The sequence below is a fragment of the Pectinophora gossypiella genome, chromosome 19 (genome assembly GCF_024362695.1).
Source record: "Pectinophora gossypiella chromosome 19, ilPecGoss1.1, whole genome shotgun sequence".
NCBI lineage: Eukaryota > Metazoa > Arthropoda > Insecta > Lepidoptera > Gelechiidae > Pectinophora > Pectinophora gossypiella.
The window spans coordinates 10,495,128-10,519,535 of record NC_065422.1 but is presented as its reverse complement, the minus strand read 5'-3'; the positions used below and the strand labels follow the sequence as shown (position 1 = coordinate 10,519,535).

The following is a 24,408-nucleotide window of genomic DNA, read 5'->3' as shown; positions in this document are numbered from 1 at the left end:
CACGTTGGTGTGACAGAAAGCTCGGTGGGTACTTAGTTCATTTGGCATGTACGTCTGACTACCACAATTGGGATATAGTCGTGAACTTATGTTATGTTGTAACAATACAAATAAGACGAGTATAATAAAGTAAGTAGTAGTAAGTAGTAGTGCTTCTATGCTGTTCTGGGAGCAAATAAAAAACATAGAACACGTTCAGCTGCTTGTCTTCCCGGGCATGTTGTAAAAACCGACAGAGGGATTGTGTCCTCTAACATGATGGACTAATGTTATGGGCGATAGGCTGATCCCTTATCACCATATGGTTCATCATATCCAGCTTACGACATCGTATCAACAGTGGCTGCAAGTTGTCTTTGATTACTTGTGGCTCTGCCCACCCCATTAGGGATAACGGGCGTGAGTTTATGTATGTATGTATGTATAATAAAGTAGATTTAACTGTCATTGACACATCATCATCATCAATCAGCCCTCATCATCTCAATGTTCGGTATAGGCCTCCTCCATTTGCAATTTGCACCATCCTTTCCGGGCCTGCGCTAACATCATGCACACCTTCACTAAGACAAAAACTTTATTTTTTGTATGACGTATTTACAAGTAAGTTCGTTTTAAACCCAAACAGCTGTTACCCGTCTTGTTGCTAACAGTACTTGCTGTGCTAACTACGTAATTTACAACGTGACCTGATGCGACTCATAAACAGATTATAAACACCAAATTAAAGCATCCGCTATGCAATGGCTTCCACCTACGACATGTGAGTTGCTATATCTGTAAACTTACCAAGAATATGGTCTACGATGACCTAAATACCATTATATCCCGTAGTTCATCAGCTTGCTTCTCAAACGTGGAGCGCCGGTTCAAACCCCGGTATAACCGGGTATTTTTTAACCCGATATTTTACCGCACTTGCACTAATGACAATTTAGTTTTAGTGCAGATGTCACTAACACGGTTGGCTCGGCCATTTCAGACGGCGATACGGCTCACCACCTGTCACGTTGGTCAAACAGTAGGCTAGGTGTGGTGGGGAGTACTTTAGGTCAACTTGCGGATTGCGATATATATGTATCTCTGACTACCCTAATATAGGGACATAGTCGTGAGTTTATGTTTATGTGATGTCATGTCCTAAATAAAGATTTAAAGAAAAGACAAGGTTCAGTTTCGTTGTTGTTTTTTTTTTTGCGAAGCATTATCTACATCCCGTTTTTCATAAGGTCCGCTTACTTAACCTGAAGATTTGACAGGTCCAGTTTTTTTACAGAACCTATTTATCTTCCAACCAGCGAGGAAAACCCAACCTAATACAGGTTAACCCTTTCACGGGCGGAGACCATGGGTCATTGATGGTTCATAATAGATAATATGACACCTTAGAATCGGAACGTTATTAGACGTTATGTCCTTGAAAGTGTTAAGTCACGGACCTCCACAGTGCATGTTTCGCGAACCATTGTCGACTATGGCCAATTAGAACCATTTTCCATAAAACCACGCTTTCATATACCGAACATTGTAACATAATACATCGAAGCCCACTCACACAACAATTACGATGAAAGGTTCTTGGTATTTAATTTCTAAGGCATCCTTCTAATTATTAAGCCATATTAAGGAAAATAGGCCCAAGATTTACATAATTTTGGCCCTTCAATAGCTGTGGAAACAATATAGTACTGTACATAGCTACTTATGTATAGTTAATTATGTGATGTAGTGAAAGTAAAGGGTCAATAGTCGAGCACTTTGCAAAATGAACAATGTCTTCTACTTATAGGTATCATTATTAAAATAAATTACTTATAAAGGTGAATCTATGGGTAGTAAGACTGAAGTTGGACAACAGATTTTTTTTTATTTTGTTACGGAAGAGAAAGGGGAGGCCTTTGCCCAGCAGTGGGATCTTGTAGGCTAGATTATATTTAGATACGGAAGCCGACAAATATTTATCTATTCTGATTTTTTTTGGTTGGTTTTCCTCGAAGGGCAAGGCAAAGGGAACTATGCCCGTACAGCCAAGTCATGTATTTTTTCTTGATGATAATTAATGAAATGATGAAAGATGATGACGATGAATAATGAAACATAAGCCCCCATCCTCGGAGCAGACTCCTACTCCGAACCCCAAACGAATTAACTCAAAAGTCCCTATAAACTTTCGGTTTTGAGCGGCTTCTTGGAAGCGAAAATACATAGGTACACTTTGTTCACTGAATATTCCGATATAATAACACTATCGCGGAAGTTTACCGACTAACTTAATGCGATCATAAACCATAAAATACCATTTCGTATTAATTAATTAGATGATTCAATGGAGACCATATCGTCCAAAAAGCCTTATCTATTCCAATCTCTTTAGTATCTTATTGCTTTTTTAATTGCCTAAAATATATTTAAAAAATATATTCAAAAATATATTTATTCACTAGGTAACATCGTTACACTTTGAATCGTCTATTTTTACATACCGAACGTCTCATCCGCCTAAAACTACTGCAGCTTCTCACAAGCTGTATAGGCAAGGGCCGTAGACGTTCTTAAAAAATAAATTAAAAATTGTATGACGAAGCCTTATTGCATAACAGTGAGTCTCAGCTTGCACATACGTCGTTCTACATTACCATTCAGCTAAGTGCATCGTCAAGTCACCAGTTTTAGCACCACTTGTAGTTATTGCGTCGTTTCCATCTGTTAATTATGGCACTGCACTAAAACTGCATATGACAAAACGAACTAACTCCGCGCATTTGGAACTGTAACGAAAATTAGCCTAGTTAAACCCTGGGTGGCGATTAGGGCAAATGCTAACAAACATGGCTGCCATTTAATAGCATTTTCTGGCTTCATATACAAATACATGCTCGTGATCCTAATAGGATGAGCTGAGCCACAGTTCATCTGAAAACAACTTTTATCTGAGTTATGCGTTATAATGAGTTTAAGGGATTCAAGCTGTGTTACTGACACAGATTATTAACACATTACGACTAATTATTGGCATTACTTTTAGGTTGATCAATTAAGATTAGATTAAACGACCTCAGTGGCCCAGTAGTTGAACGTTGGGTTTGAATCCCGGTGGGGGCATATCACACAAATTACCTTGGGATCCCTAGTTTGGTAAGGACATTTCAGGCTGACCACGTCCGGTAAGATGATCCGTACTTGGGAAGGCACGTTAAGCCGTTGGTCCCGGTTACTACTTACTGATGTAAGTACGTAGTTGTTACATGAGCCATGTCAGGGGCCTTTGGCGGGTCAATAGTAACCTTGACACCAGGGTTGCTGAGGTTGGTTATCCACCTCACAACCCATACGATAGAGGTAGATTACGTTTCTGGGTTTCTTTTGACATTGCCTTTTCAAGTTATACTGGTGAACGAACACTTAATAAAACTCCTTGTGTTTGCTTAAATAACCTCTATGCAGTGGTCGCGAAATACCCAAGTGTTTTTTTTTAATCTTTAAGTATCTAATAAATTTTTTGATAACATTGAATATACATTAAAACACACTTCCATAACAAAGAATTACCAAACCAGGTCACGGTTTAAGTAACGTTTTGTGAACTGCACGATATTTCTAATTATATTGAGACCTGCCATACTTAACTTTCAAGTAGGTACCTACTTCGTTTCGATTTGTAAACAAGTTTTAATGAAATTCAATTTTAATGAAATACTATCATTTTATTTCAAGTACCTATGCTAGAATAAAAGGAATTAACGTTAAAGCGTCGAAAGGAAGAATTAATTATTCAAATAGTGACTCAGAAATGAAGGTAAAGAACACCTTGAGCAACCATTTATAATACATCATCATCATCAATTTAAGAGTCACGCTCTTGTCGCTGCAGCATTTTCCATGCTACTTTATTAGGGAAAAATAGGGCAGTGGTTTCCCTCTTGCCTTCCGCCCCGCAGTACTCTGTCTGACGCAAGTGGGATGGCGCCCAGAGTAGTCTATTACAAAGCCATACTAGGACTCCTGTCCTCCGCCTCTGACTAGTACTGACAGTTACTGCTGCCCTCTGTCAGGTTCCAGGTTACAGTCCCTGTGATTTGCCCCTTCCGTCCTGCATTGCCGTACCGATGGCTCCCATCTTCGCCTCTGCAACCGTTGAGGTCTTCACCCGTATCCCTGGGCAAGGGTTCAATACATAGTTAATATTATTTAATAATAATGTTGTTACGCTTTACCACAGCCCAGATACTCCATACAAAAATCACATTCTTACCGAGTCCCGTCTTACCGCGTAAGTGCGACTGAGACAATCCGCGCGCGCTCCCCCTTCTTCATGGCGGCTTACGACCTTTTAGCGGGTAAGACCCAGAAGGTGCGAGGTCGCTGCCCGATTCTTATTGGTGCGGGGCGGAGAGTTACCGTTCTATACGCAATATTATTCTTTATTCAAATCAAATCAAATCAAATTCTTTATTTGATTCTTTATTCTATACCTTTACTCTCCTTTTGTACAGCTTTGTTCACGTCATTTCATTACGTTACATAAAAAAATATTCATCATCATCAGCCCATTAACGTCCCCACTGCTGGCGCACGGGCCTTCCCTATGGATGGATAGGGAGATCGGGCCTTAAACCATCCCGCGGGCCCAGTTCGGATTGATGGTTATTAACGACTGCTAATGCAGCCGGGACCAACGGCTTAACGTGCCTTCCGAAGCACGGAGGAGCTCGAGATGAAAGCTTTTTTTTTTGTGGTCACCCATCCTATGACCGGCCTTTGCGAAAGTTGCTTTACTTCAACAATCGCAGACCGAGCGCGTTAAAAAAATATTACATAACATAACATAAACTGCCTATATACGTCCCACTGCTGGGCACAGGCCTCCCCTCAATCAACCGGAGGGGGTATGGAGCATTCTCCACCACGCTAAAAAATTAAAAAAAAAAAAAATATTATTGAATTATAATTCTGTTTAACAAGAATTTGAAAACAAATATTTTTTTAAAGGAATTCTTATTAAGATAAGTGTTAAGTTTTGTAAAATTGTTTTATATTTATTGACGCGCGCAGACCTTTTGTTGGCTGTTTACAATGGTTGTGTATTATTTCAATTTGCAACTTTCTGATCATAGAAACTAACTCAATTGTTTTCTAAAATTATGTTTTTCGGTTTCTTTCTTTCTTTCGGTTATTTTAAAGCTGTAGCGTTTCCTGTTTCTATGGTCCTTTTACAATAAGAAATAACGGTAGTCAATACGTATTGTATATTACAATAACTTTTTTTGGTGATTTTTTTCATTAAAGAGAACATCGCAAAAACTTACCTAGATGAAGCATTTTGGGTAGGGGTTCTCTTAAGTTATTATTATTTGCTGCATTGATTTTAAGGACCCCAGCAAAAGTCAAATCGGGCTGATTAGATGGGGTGAGAGAATGGATAGGGAATTTCGTGATTTGGGTTTGGAAATTAGATAAGTTCAACCGTTAGATAGAATTATACTACTAACAATATTTAAATAAAATCACAACATTTTCATATAAAATGTTACCAAGACGAGAACATATCAATCGTAATGTCAAAACATTATCAGATCTCATGTAGATTCAAGCTTCTAACTCTACGCGCCTTAACTATACAAAAACTAAGTTCATGAACTCTACAAAATAGGCAATACATGGGGCTATAATTCGAACCTGAGTTATTAGGGTTCAAAAAATCTACGAAACGTATCGAGAAAAGGTAGATAGTGCCTTGCCCTTGCGCTTCGCTTTGCTCGTCTTGGCGGGGGCACTCCCATGCCCCAGGTAAATACTGACTTTTATACCTATGCCCAAATGTGTCATATGTGTGTTTTTTAGATGAATTGTTTCAGTGTGGCATATTCAGACCCCCCAGACCTACATGCAGTGAACTGTTGGAATAAACACATTATTATGATTACATAATGTTATTCCCACGTGCAATCAAAACGGCTTTGATGTGGAGAACAGAAATTAACTTTTGAATTGATAACTCATGTCGGTGAATAAAATACGTATAAAACGGTAAATGTAGTGACGAAGCTCTTTAAATAAAGATTAAAAAAAAACCGGTATATCTCCGCCCCGCACCAATTCGTATCGTGGCCCGACCTCACCCCCTCTGGGTCTTACTTTAATAAAAATGAGTGAGTGATGATAAAAATTCCACTTGATATTAACTCAGAAATCATGGTCTGAATCATCCCCCTCAGTATTCGTTACGTTGTCACTAACACCCTATCTACTTGTATGTACTTGTACAGGGTGTAAGTAACAAATACTAAGGGGGATGATTCAGCTCATTATTCTGAGATAGTATCAAGTGGAATTTTCCATCGCAAAATTCATGTTTTTTTTTAACTTATTTTCAATTCTATACTTTCGCGATGGAAAATTCCACTTGATATTAACTCAGAATATGGTCTGAATCATCCCCCTCAGTATTCGTTACGATGTCGCTAACTTCCTGTATATTATCTATCCCAAATGGCTATTACAGAGAGAGTACTATGTTTAAGCCATGTTCATTAGCACCTGTTATGACGTAAAATATGATGGTTGGACGCGCGTATGTAAGTACAGTCATGAGTAATATAATGTACCCACTTTAGAGCTCTGTCGCACTAACATATTTGACATTTAGTGAGACTTACAGTTCAATTTGTCAAAAAAGTTAATATGACATGGTACCAAAGTGTATACATATTAATGCTCGTGACCGTACACATTTGACGTGTTGATTATGATTACGTCACTGATTTGTTTATTACAGATAGATAACGTCTCACGTTATATCATCCTTACTTAACAAAATATATTTCCCTGTCATTTATAGAATTATTGTAAGAACTATCGGAATCCTATTCTCGAACTAAACTGTTAATTAAAAAGTTACGTTACTTAACATTGGCTATTAAAACTAAATAACTATCTGTCTTAGTCTGCGATACGGCGCACCTATCACGTTGGTCTAACAGAAAGCTCTGTGAGATGTGGATACGATGGACGTATTATTATAGTTTTCTCTAATTATGTTTAGGTATATTTTTAGTATTTTTAGTATATATGGTTTATATTGTATTGAGTATTTATTAATATATGTACGTATAGTATAGAGTATTTATTATATTAACTTTAGTTTTACTTTTAGGTATTTATTTTTTTATTGCACCACCCCGCATCCAAGTTGTTTGCAAATGTTTGTTTCCTTTTTGGTGGTTGCCTGGAAGAAATTGCTCTAGAGCAATAAGGCCGCCCAAATTGTACTGTTTTCATGTGTTATGTCTGATTGTTGAAATGTTAGTTCTGTGCAATAAAGTATATTTGATTTGATTTTGATTTGATTTGTAGTCGTGAGCTTATGTTTGTTATGATAACTATCTATCTATTAAATTTTATCGATTTACGGTATTAAACTATATCGTTGTATATAAAGTAGTTATGTATGGTCACGATATGGCTGTTATCAGTGCGATACACTGTCCTTTAATATGAGCGGGGTCAACGGCCGATGTGGACGACCTCCGATGGATCACTTTGACAATTGGGTAGTTTCCTAGGTCAAATATAAATTGTGATTAGTAAATAAAGACAGAGTTAAAAGGTAATAAAAATTGATAACGGAACTGCTCAGACATGTTCCGGACAGGTTTTATCTCCAAATCTTGCATAAAACACATAATGAAAATAATATAAATAGAAATATTTTTAACTAAAAGCCGACTACAGAAAGAATCGCTCTAAAAAGTATGAAACAAGAAAGAATGCGGGGCGGAAGGGGTAAGTCACAGGAACTGTAACCTGGAACCTGACAGAGGGCAGCAGTAACTGTCAGTACTATTCAGAGGCGATCCCAGTACGGCTTTGAAATAGACTATACTCTGGCGCCATCCAACTCGAGTCAAACAGGGTACTGCGTGGCGGAAGGCAAGAAGGATACCACTGCCCCATTTTTCCCTAAAAAAGTAGCATGGAAAATGCTACACCAACAAGAGCGTGGCTCTTAAATTAGTGATGATAATATTTTTATTCCAGAATAACCGTAGTTTCTGCGAAGTTTTCAAAAAAGGCATAAAAGATTTTCCGAAAAGGTGTAGTGTAAATAAATTTTAATACACTATTAAAATGCTACCTAACTGTTTAACTTTTATTTAAACATGTTTGCGCGGATTGAATAAATAATTAGCTGCTGTGCGCCACCAATCACACACACACACACACATGCATACACACACACACACACAATATTTTGTACCAGTTTTGTTTCTAATTAGTTTAATTTCGGTTTGCGATTTATTTGTTTTTTTTTCTTGTTTATTCCTTTCATTTATTTATTGTATGTAGTTCTGTGACAGGTATAGTCCTAGTAAACAGTTTTCTGAAGTGGTACCCACGACACAGGCATGCCTAGTGTGGATATCGCAGTGTAATAAGCATACCGTATACCATACCATATAATAAGTATACCGTGTCTATTGAATAAATATTTTTGTATTTTGTATTTATTCATTTTCTCTCTCCATTATCTGACTGCACACGCCTTATCTATATTAATTTCAGTGAACAAACACAAATGCCTACTTAGCAATACATGTTATCGCCATCCTTTCCGCACGTGTAAAGAGTCACATAATATTGTTATTTTTTCATTATTTCACATGAACCTTGGTTTGTTTTACTAAATAACTACTTTGCGTTGCTTTTATATATTGTGATGTGGTTTAGAAAGTCATTCTAACAAAAAGCGATAAAACAATTCGCATCTCGTGTATACGATCTATAACGTAATAATTTTATAATATGACAACACTGATTTTGAACGTTACTTATTGTTTAAACAAAACGTCATAACTTAAAAATAAAGTGATCTGTGAATTTTCTGTGATCTGATCAATTAATGACAGGCTTAAAAGGCTACTAGGTCAGAGCCGTTAACCCTTTTAAAAAAAGACAATATTCAATTTCGATGACATTATTTGACTAGTTTTTATTGCATACCATCGTGGAAAACTATATAAAGAAAAGAAAAAAGTGCATACTGTTCCAACAAAACCGGGTTCGATCGTGAATACATTGATAGTTCACAGAGAAGCATTGACTAGAAAGGTTTGTTTACATTGTTCACGAGACCTGGGGGGTTAAAACGGCCACATCGAAGCAATTCATCTACAAAAGCAATATTGCAATTTGACATTTGCGCATGTAAAAGTAAGTGCGCAATGCAAACAAATGTCAAATAGCAATATTGCTTTCTTAGATGAATTGCTTCGATGTGGCTATTTTAACCCCCTGTTGACAAGTTTACACAATTTACATTATAGTTCCTTCCTGTTTAACCTTTTTAGCATCACTCATAGCGTCGCTTTAAGGAGAAAATCAACAAATCGGCTTTTTAAAAAATTTCGTTCCGGTATGATTTTCTTTAGCAAAACCTCAATTTATTTCAATTAATTTCAATCCGGGTAAAAATTGGAACTACAAATTTTTACGTCGATTGAATCTAGCTTCGAGGATTTGTAACCAAAATTACATCCGAATGTGATTTTTCAAAATGGCGGTTACGTAGTTTTAACTATAAGGCGTCGATAGTCGCAGACGCATCTATTATGTTAACCCACTGCATGTTGACTTTTCTCATTACAACGAGCGGACGAGTTAAAAGCTGTAACCCTTTTGTTTGTCCATCTTATCTTGTTTAAAAGGTACGGCTTGTTTGCTAGTTAGAATTGAGCGGTTACGGTTATCGACCTCGTGGTTTGGGTGGTCTTCTGAAAGAATATAACGCATAGGTAAGTTTCGTTGTGACGTAAATATGGATATTGTTACGGAAGTGGGTTCCGGGATTGGAAACTCATTGAGTCCAAGGAGAAACGAATTTATTCACTGTACACACAGTACAGCTGCCGCAAAGGGCTTCACGGTATAACTCCGTCACCGTCACTTTACTTTATTTCGCGACACTCGAACACAGCACGAAGCACTACACTAGCACTGAACTAACACTGCGCTTAACTTACACCACTGTCTTTCACTTCCACTTTTTCTTCACTTTCACTTCTTCTTCTTGCTCCGATTGCTTTAGAAACTGAACTAGATCACCTCGTTATATACCCTATGATCTCAGTCACCAGAATAGTCGACTCCTTTCTAGAATAATCCCGGGTGGAAACTTCTAGTAAAGAAACACAAGGACGATGCTATGCGTCAGAAGAGAGAAAGAAGGATTACGGTGACAGTACAGAACTCTCTGGTTGCGGTGTTTGTTTATGCGATGTGACATTGTTAATCCGTCACAATATATTGCGTTGTATTTTTTTCAAGATACTGACGTATGGCAACCCTGCGGTCGAAAAGCGATTAAATATCCAATCATTTTCAATCGAGAAATATAACAGTTTTATTATTTATTTGTTAAAATAACAACTCACCACATTGTGGTTAATGGCAATAGGCTCTCCGCATAACATTGGACTTAAACATAGCTGGCAAGGAGTGGGTGAAGAAACTGAACACCTCTGTACTAATCTATTACTTTCTAACGTTTCATTTTTCTGTAACGTACTGATGGATAATGAGCCGACGATAAATAATAACTAACAATAAATCTAAGCAGACATGCAGTAGAGGATGAAAGTCAGTTCGCTTCATTAACAAAGTGATCATATTTGTGTGAAATACTAGATATATTCCAGTTTCTTTAACCCATTAATTTGTAAGTCTGTTATTATGTGTAAGTAATCTGTCGTGGATACAAAAAAATTTACCTCATTAGATATTTAATATTGTCTTATTACGTAAATATACATTTGCGTCTGTTCTCGACTAGGAGCGATTAAAAACATAGAACAATGTCAGCTACTTATCAAATGGAAAAGGTATGTTTTTAACATGATGTACCTACCATAATTCAATTCAATTTTTAAGTATGGCTTCTGTCATTTTTGACAATTCTGCCAGTGTCAAGGCTGAGAAATACACGAGATTTACGGTTTACAGCCAAATGGTTGCTTGAGCTAAAACAACAAAACAATACGATTAATACCATCACCTCATTCATGCAAACCGCATGCGGTCACAAATCTACCATAAGTCACATCAAAAAAGAAATACAATGCGCTTGTGTCGCACGATCTGCATAGATTTATTATGACTTGTCAATTAGTTCCAGTAAATACGTGATAATCGTGTACCTGTATAACGACAAGACGTTATTAGGAACTGTAGTAAAATTAACCTAGGTGAATATATAGTCGTATAACCTTGAATGGTGGCTAAAGTTTACTTCATTACCAATAATAGTTGTATCAGGTCATTAAGTACCTGTTTTAAAGTTTTAATTTTATTTAATTGCATTCTTACAATTGTAAAAAAGAACTTGTTCCACAATGGTTGTTACACAACCGGTCGTAGAACAATCTCGGAACAAAAACATAGTTGTGTTGAGTATAATATCGTTACAAGGTTATAATATCGTTGTTATTTTAAAAAAAAAAATTCATGGCCCGGTGGTGGAACGTGCGCCTTGCATTCCAAATGTCGTAGATTCGAATTCCGGTGAGCCATGTATTTGCGTTTATGCAAATGAGTGATTACACCAATCCGCTGAGCAGCGTGGTGAAGTATCTTCTTATTTCGCTTTATCCTTACAATGTCATAAAGTCCATCAGATTTAAATTACAATTATATGGTTACTACGACATAAACAAACCATAACATACCCACTAGTGGCCATAACAACTTTTGCCGAGATACCGTCGAGTATGCTGATGACATATGCTTTGTTTATGTCATAATAAATTGCAGTGAAAACACGTTCTATGAGCCAAGGACACGTCCAAGCAACGCGGGCCAACATGTAATATTGTAATAGTCGACCAATGCGCAAATTGTAAACGTAAACAACGCGTATATTAAGTATATTGTTGTAGTTCGATACAGACAGAGGAAGGCAGAGCCACAAGTTATCGGAAAACTTGCGGACAGAATTGGCATTGAACACGGAATAAAAAAGAAGCTGGGCTAAGGGGACGCGGCACGCGCCGTACAAGTATGACCGGCGCAATAGTTCATACTTCAACTTTGCACTCCACTCGTCCGCAAACTTTACGACACGTGAAACTCCGCGAAAACATATTAAAAGGTCGTCTTTATAACTGATGCGTATTTGTATGCGACTTGAAGAAACGGAAAAGGTAATATTCCATCGATTTTGTTGATTCAACGTTCCAGTCCAGTTGTATGGACATGGACACGCCCGTAATATTGTTACGTCGGTTTACGATGCACATCCGACCGCGATAGTATGCACATATCTTTCAATTCACTACGTTTTATATTAGGAAATATGGAATAATGTGAACTGTAAACGCATCGATGGTTACTTAGTGAAGCGATATAGTCGAGAGTGTTGATAGTTTTCTGCAGCGAGTTCGCTATTGTTTCAATTATAAGTGAAAGGTATTTCACTTTTCCAATGAGAGACTTTCCAGGCTATGTTCCTAAAAAACAATATAGATGGCGCTGTAAAGATTTTCCTTCGTTTAACCTTCTAATTTCATGGATAACAGACATATGCACCCTTTTTACTACACCCAGGCACAATTACATCTTCCACCCATTATTATTCTGATCAAAATAAAGAGAAGCAATATAGGTAACAACATAATTAAATACAAAATGTGATCCAAATATCAAGCAACAATTATTTTTATAATGGCAATGGAGAGAGCTATGCTCGGTATTACCCTGCTCGATCGAATCAGAAATGAGGAGATCCGCAGGAGAACTAAAGTCACCGACATAGCTCGGAGAATTGCAAAGCTGAAGTGGCAGTGGGCAGGACACATAGCGAGGAGAACCGATGGCCGATGGGGCGGAAAGGTTCTGGAATGGCGACCACGTGTCGGACGACGCTCAGCGGGTAGGCCCGCTACAAGGTGGACCGACGATCTGGTGAAGGTCGCGGGAAGCCGCTGGATGCGGGCAGCGCAGGACCGATCGCCGTGGAGATCCTTGGGGGAGGCCTATGCCCAGCAGTGGGCGTCGTACGGCTGATGATGATGATGATGAATTATTTTTATATATGCTTCTGCTATTACAGTTTATTTTTAAAAAATGATGTACCCGATTAATGGTAAAATAGGTAATTATCACGTTACATTTCAACGTAGCCTGGAAAGTGCCTCATTGTTTACCGTATTTTTTCTACTTTATGGTTTTTGGTGCTTGTTGCCCTGTTACCCCTGATACGGAGTGCTTGAGTTATACCTACCTGTAATACAACAAAGCACGGAGTGCTTGAGTTATACCTACCTGTAATACAACAAATCCGTTTTTTCTATAAACGCAATTTACTTAAACCTTTTTCATATTTATTTTCCTTATCGTTTGCCTGTTAAGAATAAGAATAATAATTGTTAGTCAGAGAAACTCTAATAGCACTGTAGAAATGACAAATGAAAATGACGGGCACTCTCGATAGCTCAGGAGGATTGCCTGTGGCCTATTTCTACACGCGAAGACTTTTCTAGATCAGCGGTTCCCAAACTTTTAAGATAACGAATCACCCACTGTATTTTGTTTTTACTTATTGTATATTTGCCGCAAATGGTGTACATGGACTACTTGGCCGGAGGAACACCCACCAATACTATTTATTTTACCTATAGAAATTATGATTTATCTCCCTTTTAATATGATGTCCAATTGCTATGGGTGATAAGCTGATTTCTCCTCACCATAAGGTTCACCATATTCATCTCAGGACTTCGTATCAACAGTGGCTGCAAGATGTCTTTTGAGTACTTGTATGCTCTGCCCACCCCATTAGGGTATACGGGCGTGAGTATATATACAGAACCATCCATTAAGAAATATTTTAAAGTTGTAACACTTTACTTTGTACTTTAACTTTTCCTGCAAAGAATGAAATTTCGCGGACTTTCCTACGTGGTGACTTTCCTACGAAATAACGGAATTACGGAACCTACTTTGGGAATCGCTGTTCTAGATCTAAATACAGGGAAATACACTAGTTTTGTCTTTCTAGCAATCTTTAAAGACACGTGACCTATTCACCGATCGTTAGAAGCAAACGAAATCAAATGAAATAACTTTCCAGAAATTTCTATTCTAATTATCATTTGGAGTTTTCCCGCTATTAATGTTCTCGGCGTTTCTGCTGGGGTACAAACAAAGCGATTCGACGTAGCGGCAATTATCCGATTCCTACTAACTCCCCTACACGAGTTGCCTTAGTCACGTCATATGCCAACCCGGGATACGCGTCATAAGAGGGCCACGTGGATGATATAAAGATTTGTGGTCCGTAATGGGGTGGGCAGAGCTGAATAATTAGAAGATAAATTACAGACACTTTTAATACGAATTCCTATAAGGTGAATCCACCAATATTTACTGAATCATTATATTGTACACCCAACCCAACCGTCTACAAACAAGAAGGGTTATTAATATACGTAATTGTAATTATAAAGTGATTGCGCATTGCTCTTTTATCATTAAGTATATACTAACCTAACACTTTTAAAAAAAGAACTCATGTCGCATTTGATTGCAATACAAAAATATAACAACTTAATATAGCATCACGTCCATATACCCGAAGGGGTAGGCAGAGGTGTATAGTTTTTACCATCCGCTCCTCGCTACGTTTAAGTCTCACGTAATAGGGGTTAGACTATTGGCATTAGTCGGATACAAATCCTGAAAAACAATAGGTACATTGAAGTTATAGGTAAATTATCTATTTTTCTAAGCAACAAAAACATAAGCTCACGACTATATCCCAATTGGGGTAGACAGGTATCCATCGCAACATGAACTAAGTACTCGCACCTCACCGAACTTTCTGTTAGACCAACGTGATAGGTTAGGTTTTTGTCATCAGTAATTTAAGAGTCACGAGTCTCTTGTCGGTGTAGCATTCTCCATGATACTTTTTTTGGAGGAAAATAGGGCAGTGGTTTCCTTCTTGCCTTCCGCCCTGCAGTACTCTGACGCGAGTGTGATGGCACCCAGAGTAGTATATTTCAAAGCCGTACTAGGACTCCTGTCCTGCGCCTCTGAATAGCACTGACAGTTACTGCTGCGCTCTGTCAGGTTTCAGGTTTCGGTCCCTGTGACTTACCCTCTCTTGCCTTCCGCCCCCCAAACCCCAAGGTTAAGGTTTACTAAGTATTATATAGTTTATCTAGAAGTCGTGTAAGAGCTCACGTTGTTGTTTTAATAGACTTATTACTCGCTACTCCACAGTACTGAGCATCGTGTTTGTAGCGTGAGTCACGAATTAATGACACAAATACCAAAAGCTAGTTGTTTGTTTTCTTACGATTTCTGCCTTCACACTTTCCACTCATCCGGACTGTGGATACCGTGGAAAAGTCTTATAGTGAAAACTATGCAAGTGCCCTTATGATACATTATCGATTTATAGATTACCCATCCCTTTCTTTTTCATTGGATAAGAAAATGACAGGTTTAACTTAAAATAAAATTAGGTGGTGTGGAAGGTATCAGCACCATTGTATAGTTTATCTAAATAATACATCACTGTGATTTTCTTCAGTAAAATCTCGGATTTATTTCTAAGAAAATGACAGGTTTAACTTAAAATAAAATTAGGCGGTGTGGAATGTATCAGCACCATTGTGTAGTTTATCTAAATAATACATCACTGTGATTTCCTTCAGGAAAATCTCGGATTTATTTCAGTTAATGTCATTCCGAGTATAAATTAGATTGAAACTAGCTTGTCTATTGCGAGGTTTTGTTCACAAAAATGAACATAGTGCAAAAGGAAATGGAATAAATAGGGAGGCATCAAATTAGCTGCTTATCTTACCTACTTGATCGCACTTCTGGGCAAAGGACTTGATTCTTTCATTTTTCTCGCCTCTGCGCAATCTCCGACCAGTCTTCACAAATACTATAACCGCATCATTGTTCTTTTTAATTGTCATTTTGTGTAAGTTTCACGTCAAATGTTTATGTATTGTTACTGTGTGTGACGTCAAAACTCACGCCTATTTATCACCGGGTTAAACGGCATTATATAGAATTCCATTTGCCTCGATCCTAACACTATCTTGCTTCCTCTACATTCATCAATTGTTTCATACACGCACACTGGTTCAGAGTAGATCGTATTAAAACTACTAAATAAACCTTTTCTAAGGACATCCCCGTTGAATAATTTTTAACTTTCTATACAAATAAATATGTAACTTACTGGATAATTCTTGTATGTCGCCGAACAAAGGGTTTCGTCTTCAGTTTGAGCTTCCTTGAACCATGCGTATGCGTCACTCCACGGAATGATCACTTTGTTCGTTGATGCTTACGGTGATTCAGTTTTAGCATTCATTTATAAGTCATTGTTAACAATCGTGGTGCTTGTTGGGAAATAATATTAAACTGAATATTCAAGGTCAATTTGTTCCTTGATTTCCCCATCAGGTATTTGTACTTTAATATTTTTTTAATACGAAGATTTTATTATATCATATTATATAAAGACAGCTCGAGTAGTCGTTGATAGTATTTCACATAACATAAATGGCCTATAAAGGTACGGCCCACTGCTGGGCACAGGCCTCCGGTCAATCTCCCGAAAAGGGCGTGGAGCACTGCGGGTTGGTGGAGGTGTTTTACAACTAATAACCGGGACCAACGGCTTAACGTGACCTCAAAAGCACGTAATCATCAGACTTTTTGAGACAATCAGTGGATTCAAGCCTGCTTTGTCCTTACCAAAAGAACGTCAATCTCACAAAGTGTTTCGACAATGTCCTCATCGGGAATCGATCCCGGTCCATCACAAGCACCGCGCTCTAACCACTAGACCACGGCGACTTTACTCAGAAAGACCAGATAAATTCACGAACAATTCAAAATTCAATAACGCCAGGAGGACTAAAATCAACTAATAAAAGCTTCTGTGACGTTGAATCGCTCCGATCAAAAGAGATGACAAATATTCAGGGCGAGATAGTCGTATTTTACATTGACGTCAGAGAGGCTCGCAATAAAAGTGTATGGTAGGATTGGTAGGCTACCTGATATCTGGTTCTCATCCGATATTCGCTTCCAATTATCCTGTGTGTTCGGAGTGACATATATACCAGTTGTTGAGCAAATTGAAAGGCTTTGGTTGGCTTAAAAGTTAACGACTAGATTCATTCTGTGACCTAACAAAACTGCAACTGAACAACTAGACTCGACTACTGGTTTCCAGGTTTTGTGTCCGAATTAAGCGTAAATCTGGCTTGGCTCCTCGATTCCAATTGGGTGGGGTGGAATTTTCGTTCTATGGTGAAGGCCTCTTTCATTTTTCACCATTCATAATAACAAAATAATCTTAATAATGAATGGTTTATTGTGTTAAGGTCCCTTTATTAGTTTTACGATATGACCGGGATAATACCTTTATATTCGATTTATATCTTGTATTCGGTCCCAAACCCGCTTCAAAACAAGTTAACTCTAGACAAGTGTCTAGAATAATAATTTTAAATAAATTATTATTATAAAAAGTACAAACATTAAGATTCAACGCTACGAGTATTAAACAAAAGTGGATAATTTAACCCATTTTAATGCGTTATCGTACTTATTTGCACACGTGTCGGCTTGCCATATTTGTTTTCAAGTAGTTTTGCATATTCTGTGCTAAGTTTCAAACTTGGACGGCTGTTCATCTACGTTGTAACTCACTCTTTGTCAGTCATCTTTTTATAAGTATTAGTGGATGTATACCTCTGACTATCACAATTGGGATATTTTTATCTATTTATTTATTTGGCACAACAACAGTTACTACAATATATTCATGCATCATATACATTTAAAATCATTTTATCTAATTGCGTAAATTATAGGTGAGCACCGCATGCGAAAGAACAAAGGAAAAGCAAAAAAAAAATGCTAACTAGAAATTAGAAGCCTGTCTAAAGTGACCAGAAATCTATCTCATTTTGTTTTGACTTATATATATTCGGGAACTAATGTTACGAATTCAAATTCAAAATTCAAAAATATTTATTTTTCAAAATTGGCTTACAAAGTTGGCGCTTTTTGAACGTCAAAAAATTAGATTACATATTATGTAACTAGCTGTAATACTACTACCACATCGGAATCTGTAACGCTGAGGGAAAGACGTGGCCAGAAAACCTCCCAGTAGGTTAGTTACTATTACAAGGAGATGTTTGATATACCTAATCTATGAATGTTATTGTCGTTTGAGATGTTGTATCTAATGTTGTTAATGTTATTGTTGCAGGTACGACAAGTGGGAGCGGGCGGGCTCTGGCGGCGGCAGCGGCGGGGGCGGCGGGCCGGGCGGCTCGTGGGCGGGCCGCGACCGCGAGCGCGACCGCGAGCGCGAGCGCCAGGCGCGCGCGCACCAGATGTCGCACGCGCACGCCGCCGAGCCGGATGCCTCCTCGCTCTTCCCGGCGCCATTCAGGGTTCGTATTTCTCTCTACTAACTATAATAACCAGGGATGCTGAGGTCGTCGACCTAACAACCCGCTCGTAAAGAAAATACGTACATAGCATCACGCCTGTTATTCCGAAGTAGGCAGAAGTGTATAGTATTATACACCCACTCCTCGGCAGCTTTTGTTTAATCCCATGTCAGGGGCCATTAGCCGGGCACAAATTATAAAATTCATCGTCTCTGATATTCATTACCTATGATCCAAACATAAATTTAAACTCAAAAAGCCGAATTCAGTGGTTTAGAGCCCAAGCCGGGATTGAACCCGTGACAATACGATGTAAGACACGCGTTCTCCGAACAGGGCTATCACGGATTACACGTCGGCCGGACTCGGCTCGTAAAGAAGATTGTCTATATCTATCTGCATAGCATATGCTTTAGGCACCTAGCCGGTCTCAGTCAGATCTTTAGAATGAAAAACTTATGAATGAAAGAAAATAAACGAGACAGATTTCTGAAGCGAATACTAAATCGTAGAGTTGAAAGAGGAAAGCCTAGGGGAAATACTTTCTCTTAGAAGTAGAATATCTCTCTGGAATTAAGACGATCTCTGTTTGAGCATCAAATCAAAAGTCTTGAGTCAATTTTGGAATGGAATAGGAATGCGTAAGTACTTCCTTATATACTTATCGTCGTATTATATTGTATATCTTATAAACCACGTAAGGGCCTTACGATTATCTTCTAATTAAAACTCGAATTCATTAAATTTTTGTTCCGGGTAAGAATTGAGACCTAAAGGCGGAGATGGCCAACAGTACGGTAATTCGGGACGTAAGGGGCAAGTCACACGGACTGTAACCTGGAACCTGACAGAGAGCAGCAGTAACTGTCAGTGCTATTAAGCCACTAAGGTCGATTAATTCTTTCAAATATGATCCTCTCACACGACGCCCTGAGCCGAGGTTCGCGCCCAAATGGGCACCCTCCCGTGCCCGTTGTCTTAAATTTTGTACCGGTTGAGAGCACTCAGCGCTCTGGGGCAAATCTACAATAAGCCACATCAAAAAAAATTATATACACCTATGGTTTGGCAAGTAGGAAGAAAAACAAAAAAAAAAAACTAAAAGCTTCTTGTAGGTACAAACAATTTCATGATGATAGAAGTAGTTTATGACTATAGTGATTACATTAGCAATATTATTATTATTTCACGAGCACTAATATGTATACACTTTGAAATCATGTCATATTAACTTTTTTGACAAATGAAACCGTAAGTCTCATTAAATGTCAAATATGATAGTGCGACAGGGTTCTAAAGTGGGTACATGATATTGCTCATGACTGTACTTATAAACTGTATAAGTCTCAGAATGTGAGGATTTGTGTAAAAATAGTAAAATTCTAATTGAAAAAGTCATGCCTCTGCTTATATTATGCCTTATATATTATTATTATTTTATTTATTTACGTTGATTACTCATTAAATATTTATTTTGGGCTCTCTTAATTAATATTATGTCAGCTTTTATGTTCGCTCCTAGGTACATCTATTAGTGGAATTTCCTCTCGGAAAATTCATGACATCTGTAATGTTCTTTTTTTATGTCCACTTGATATTAACTCAGAATCATGGTTTGAATCATCGCCCTCGGTACTCGTTACGGTATCACTAACACCCTGTATGTCTTTATTTAGGCAGGTAATCGTGCAAGTTTGTCGTTTCCAAATATTCTGTTGTAATATTTCCCATCAAAGTTGTGCTATTCAGTCAAATTGTGTATGTACCCTGTTTCCTGAGAGAAATTCAACGCTGGAGACGTGACCGCAATATGACATTGTTGTTTCAATTACTCAGGTGGCCTTTGTTGCTGTCGTACATGAAATCTTGTTGCTTTCCAAATCTAAAATAGAACGTAATTTTGTAGTTTAATTGCTTCAAGATACACGTGCGTATTGTTATCTATGCTTTGTGAATTTGCAAACTTACATAATGTCGATGGATAGGTACGAAGCTAAAACGTATATATACTTTATGTATCTTTTGAAATTTGCAAGTTGGATAAAGCTTACACGGTATTGATCATACTGTGATTTACTCCATCGTTGCAGACTTTAACATCATATAAAGTGTGATAATAATATGATAGCCAGAGAGCTTATTGTCGCCTTAAAGTGAAAACCTGGTAAGCGCTTTTATGAAAAATCACACTGAATTCGGGTGTGATATTTGTTAGCAAAACCTCGCAATGGACAAGCTTTCAATCCAGGTATAAATACTGCTGCCAATTTTTACTCGGATTGAAATTAATTGAACGGAATCGAGGTTTTGCAGGCTGTATTAAGTAAAAGCCGCTGTCGAGGCTTTCACTGAGTCATGCGTGGCTATCATATCACACTTCATAATATAACATAACATAAAGTAGCATCCTCACTTACCATCAGTTGAGATTGTGGTCAAACGCGAACCTGTAGTAAAAGGAGTTATAACATAGCATAACATAACATATCTGCTGTATCCCCGTGTGTAGTGTAGTCAGAGGTGAGGTGTATAATAGTATACTATGTTTTGTTTCAGTCCTATGTAATAGGGGGCGAATCTTTTGCCCTGGGAACCACGTGACATATGCAAACATAAAAACAAACTCATAAAGTCGAATTCAGTAATAAGTAGCTTTTTAATTTATAGTGTTTTTAGTAGCAAAAGTGCCTGTATACAAACCTCGTTAACACAATGGAAGCGTTCGCATGCTAGACAGTCGGCCATATACAATATAAATTGCATTTATATAATAGCGCCACACACTGCCAACACGCGATCGGCTGCGGCTGGGAAGTTTTCACTTTACTCACAGTACATTATTACAGTAGTTTTTATATGGCAGATCATCGATACTAATTGTATACTACACATATAACATGTCATAAAAAAGTGCTAAATCTACAAGCACTTAACAGTGCCGTAAATGTTTATTTTGATATTATAAAACACGAAATCGTCAAAACATTAAAGTAAATTAAAATGAGAAGGCGAGTAATCGACTTTAAACTTTATTTTGGCATCTTTAATAATGATTTTACTTCGCTAAGAAACTGAATTGATTTACTTAATTGCTTTTTTTGCGTTATCAGCCCAACAGGATTGTCAAATAGTCCACCAATTACTGTTAAATGGTTGTTTTTAACGAGAAAATATAGCGTCTTGAAGCACACTTTATTTCTAAGATGGCGTCGTGTTCGCGTGAGGAACTGCGGTAAAAGTGAAATATGTGGTTATGTCGCACATGTTCAAATGGGAGGGATCACACTGCGATATATACCTTGCTAACTAGTCTCGCTAGATCCCTGATAGTGTTAGTCGTTATTCTAGATTCTTTAGCTCGAGTCATTACGAAGAAGGTCAAACAGTCTGGCCGCAGACAAAGTCATTGTCAATGTCTATCTATCGTTAACTGTAGCTTGCACGACCTTACACTCGTCATGTTATTTTTTTATACTTTCCTCACCTTAGTGTGGTCGGGAAATGTTTTTCCGCGGTAAGGTCGCCAATTACCTGGATACACCTGCCATTTTGCGAAGGATTCATTTTGAGAAAGGGTCATTTTGCGAAAGATACATTTAGCCATAGGGTTGTTTTACAAAGTGTACATTTTGCAAAAGGTACGTTTTGCGCATGAATAAAAATGGTCTCTTAGCTGTGTTATTGTTTTGTTTCGTGCAATAAAGTCCTTCAAAAGTAAGTTAAGTTCTTTTAAGTGCTTTTTGTCCTTCGTGAATTTTGTAATATTTTGTCTGAAATAAACGATATTATTATTATTTAAGTATTTTTCGTATGATGTTGTATTGCCAGTAGAGTTCGAGGGCGCCGCTTGTTTACTAGTTGACGATAATTATACTTATACTATTCGCCGCGAAGGCGCTGCCAAATAATTCGTTTAGTTATCCAATGTTTACTTCGGCGAGCAATAATGACAGCGAGAGTGGCTCCGATCCCATGTTTACCTTCCGAATAATCTATTCTCGTTTGTTTTCGTGCTCCTAATAGGTTAATCTGTTATGGCTTGTACATACTTTGTTTATGGAGACAAATATACTTCTCACAGCGAATTAAATGGCTCAGGTTTTGACAGCGTTTGTAAACTGTAGTATAGATCAATCATAACTTGATGATTCGTATAAAGAGTGGCTGCAATTTGTATTATGTTTACTTGTGGATTACAAAAGTGAGTTTATGTATGTATGAATGTAATAGTATTCCGTCTAATTGTAGGAGTAGCTAGAAATGTGAGGTGTAATAACGTTTTAAAAGCGTTCGGCTTATCTCCGGCTGCGTCGCACTCGCGCGACCCACTTTGCGGTGCACCAACACATGCGCCGCACGTGTATTATACGTCCACGATATCTACAAATACGACGGACTTTTTATGTCCTCACTCTATAGGTTTTTCCATGCGTGTTTGTACTACGCTTGTACTAAAATTTTCCTCAATCAACCCACTTGTACGTTTCAATTCAGGTTAAGGATTGGTACGCACGCCTCAGTCGTAAACTTCGTAAATCTAAATGCAAAGAAGTGGGGTAATTCAGTTTTTCGTTTTGCTTATTCTGCTTTGATCTCTTTACAAGTGAGAATCGGGATTGTGTTAATAAGCAATAAGCTTTCAGATGTAGCCACTTTGTATTCCCGGGCACGTCTACCGATGTAATTCATACACAAATAGCTATTAAGCTAGATGAAAGCTGGCGCGTGTTGCACATATACCAACTGTATCATTGACTCTTGTGTAAACCGTAAACAGAGAGTGTCAACCACAGATAATGGCCGAATGAACACTTGTTATTGAATGTAAACACGAGTATTGTCATGACATGTGTCCAGAGCCTAATTTCACTTTTACGATAGTACATAAAGCTGAATTTAAATTGCTTTTTTTCTGTTTATAACCTTTATGAATATTATGACGCGCATATCATGATCTTCTATCGTGTGGCTTGTGAGGTGGATAACTTATCTCATCAACCCTGGTATAAGGGTTATTATTGAGCCACCAAAGGGCCTTTGGCATGAGTCATGTTACGACTAAATACTTACATCAGTAAATACGGCTTAAAGTGCCTTCCTAAGAACGGATAGTCTTACTTTTGGACAATCAAGTGATCAGCCTGTAACGTCCTAATCAAACTAGGTATCACAAAGTGATTTTTGTGATATGTCTTCTGGGTTCTAGAACATCCGGATCGTGAGCCCAAAGCTCAACCACCGGACTACACAGGCCGTTCATAACATATGATAAAAAGTTATATGTTTATTAGCTGCATGTGTTAACGGGGACTGATCATTAAAATTATCTTTGTAGATATGGCCTGTTTGGAGTGTTCATTCCGTTGTAAAAAATTAAAAATAGCTTGAGTATTAATATGTCATCTGTCGTGTTGTTTATCGCAAGACATTCTTGCCTAATACCGGTTTCTCGCCTTGCCAAGGCCGTGATAAACAGTTGCGTTGGCCGCCGATCGGAGCAGTATTTCCTCATTTAGCTGGTGATATCGCACATTATCCCCTTCGCACATAGCAACACGCCACATAAAGGCTACTTCCCAACAGTAATATCCATTTCCAGCATGTCTTCATCTTCTTTACACACATCTCCCGCCGTAGTCTTTGTTCGTTACCAACTTTGTAAGGTATGTTTATGTTGCCATTAATCTACTTTATTTCCCCGCCTCCCTCAAAATATTATTTTCATATTTCATCTGAAACTTTCATCGTTTTACCTTTATGACCTAAACCAATTTGCGTCAATGTCTGAAATAATTTCCAGTAAGGAATTAGGTTTGCGACTTGTTTTGTATAGGGTATTGTCTACGGTAATAACTCTTTCTATTGACGTCGGTAAGTCAACCTAATCAAAAAGCTGTCAGTTGTGTTTTGACTTATT

The 24,408-nt window shown here is 37.9% G+C and overlaps 1 protein-coding gene across 4 annotated transcripts in view; it reads left to right on the top strand.

Moving 5' to 3' along the window:
• LOC126375636 (AF4/FMR2 family member 1-like) overlaps positions 1-24,408 on the top strand; it is a 263,770-nt gene that overhangs the window by 119,959 nt on the left and 119,403 nt on the right. For all 4 annotated transcript variants that reach the window (XM_050022662.1, XM_050022661.1, XM_050022659.1 and 1 more), the window contains exon 3: positions 18,305-18,491. In XM_050022662.1, coding sequence (XP_049878619.1) covers positions 18,305-18,491 — 187 coding nt within the window. The remainder of the gene's footprint in view (positions 1-18,304; positions 18,492-24,408) is intronic.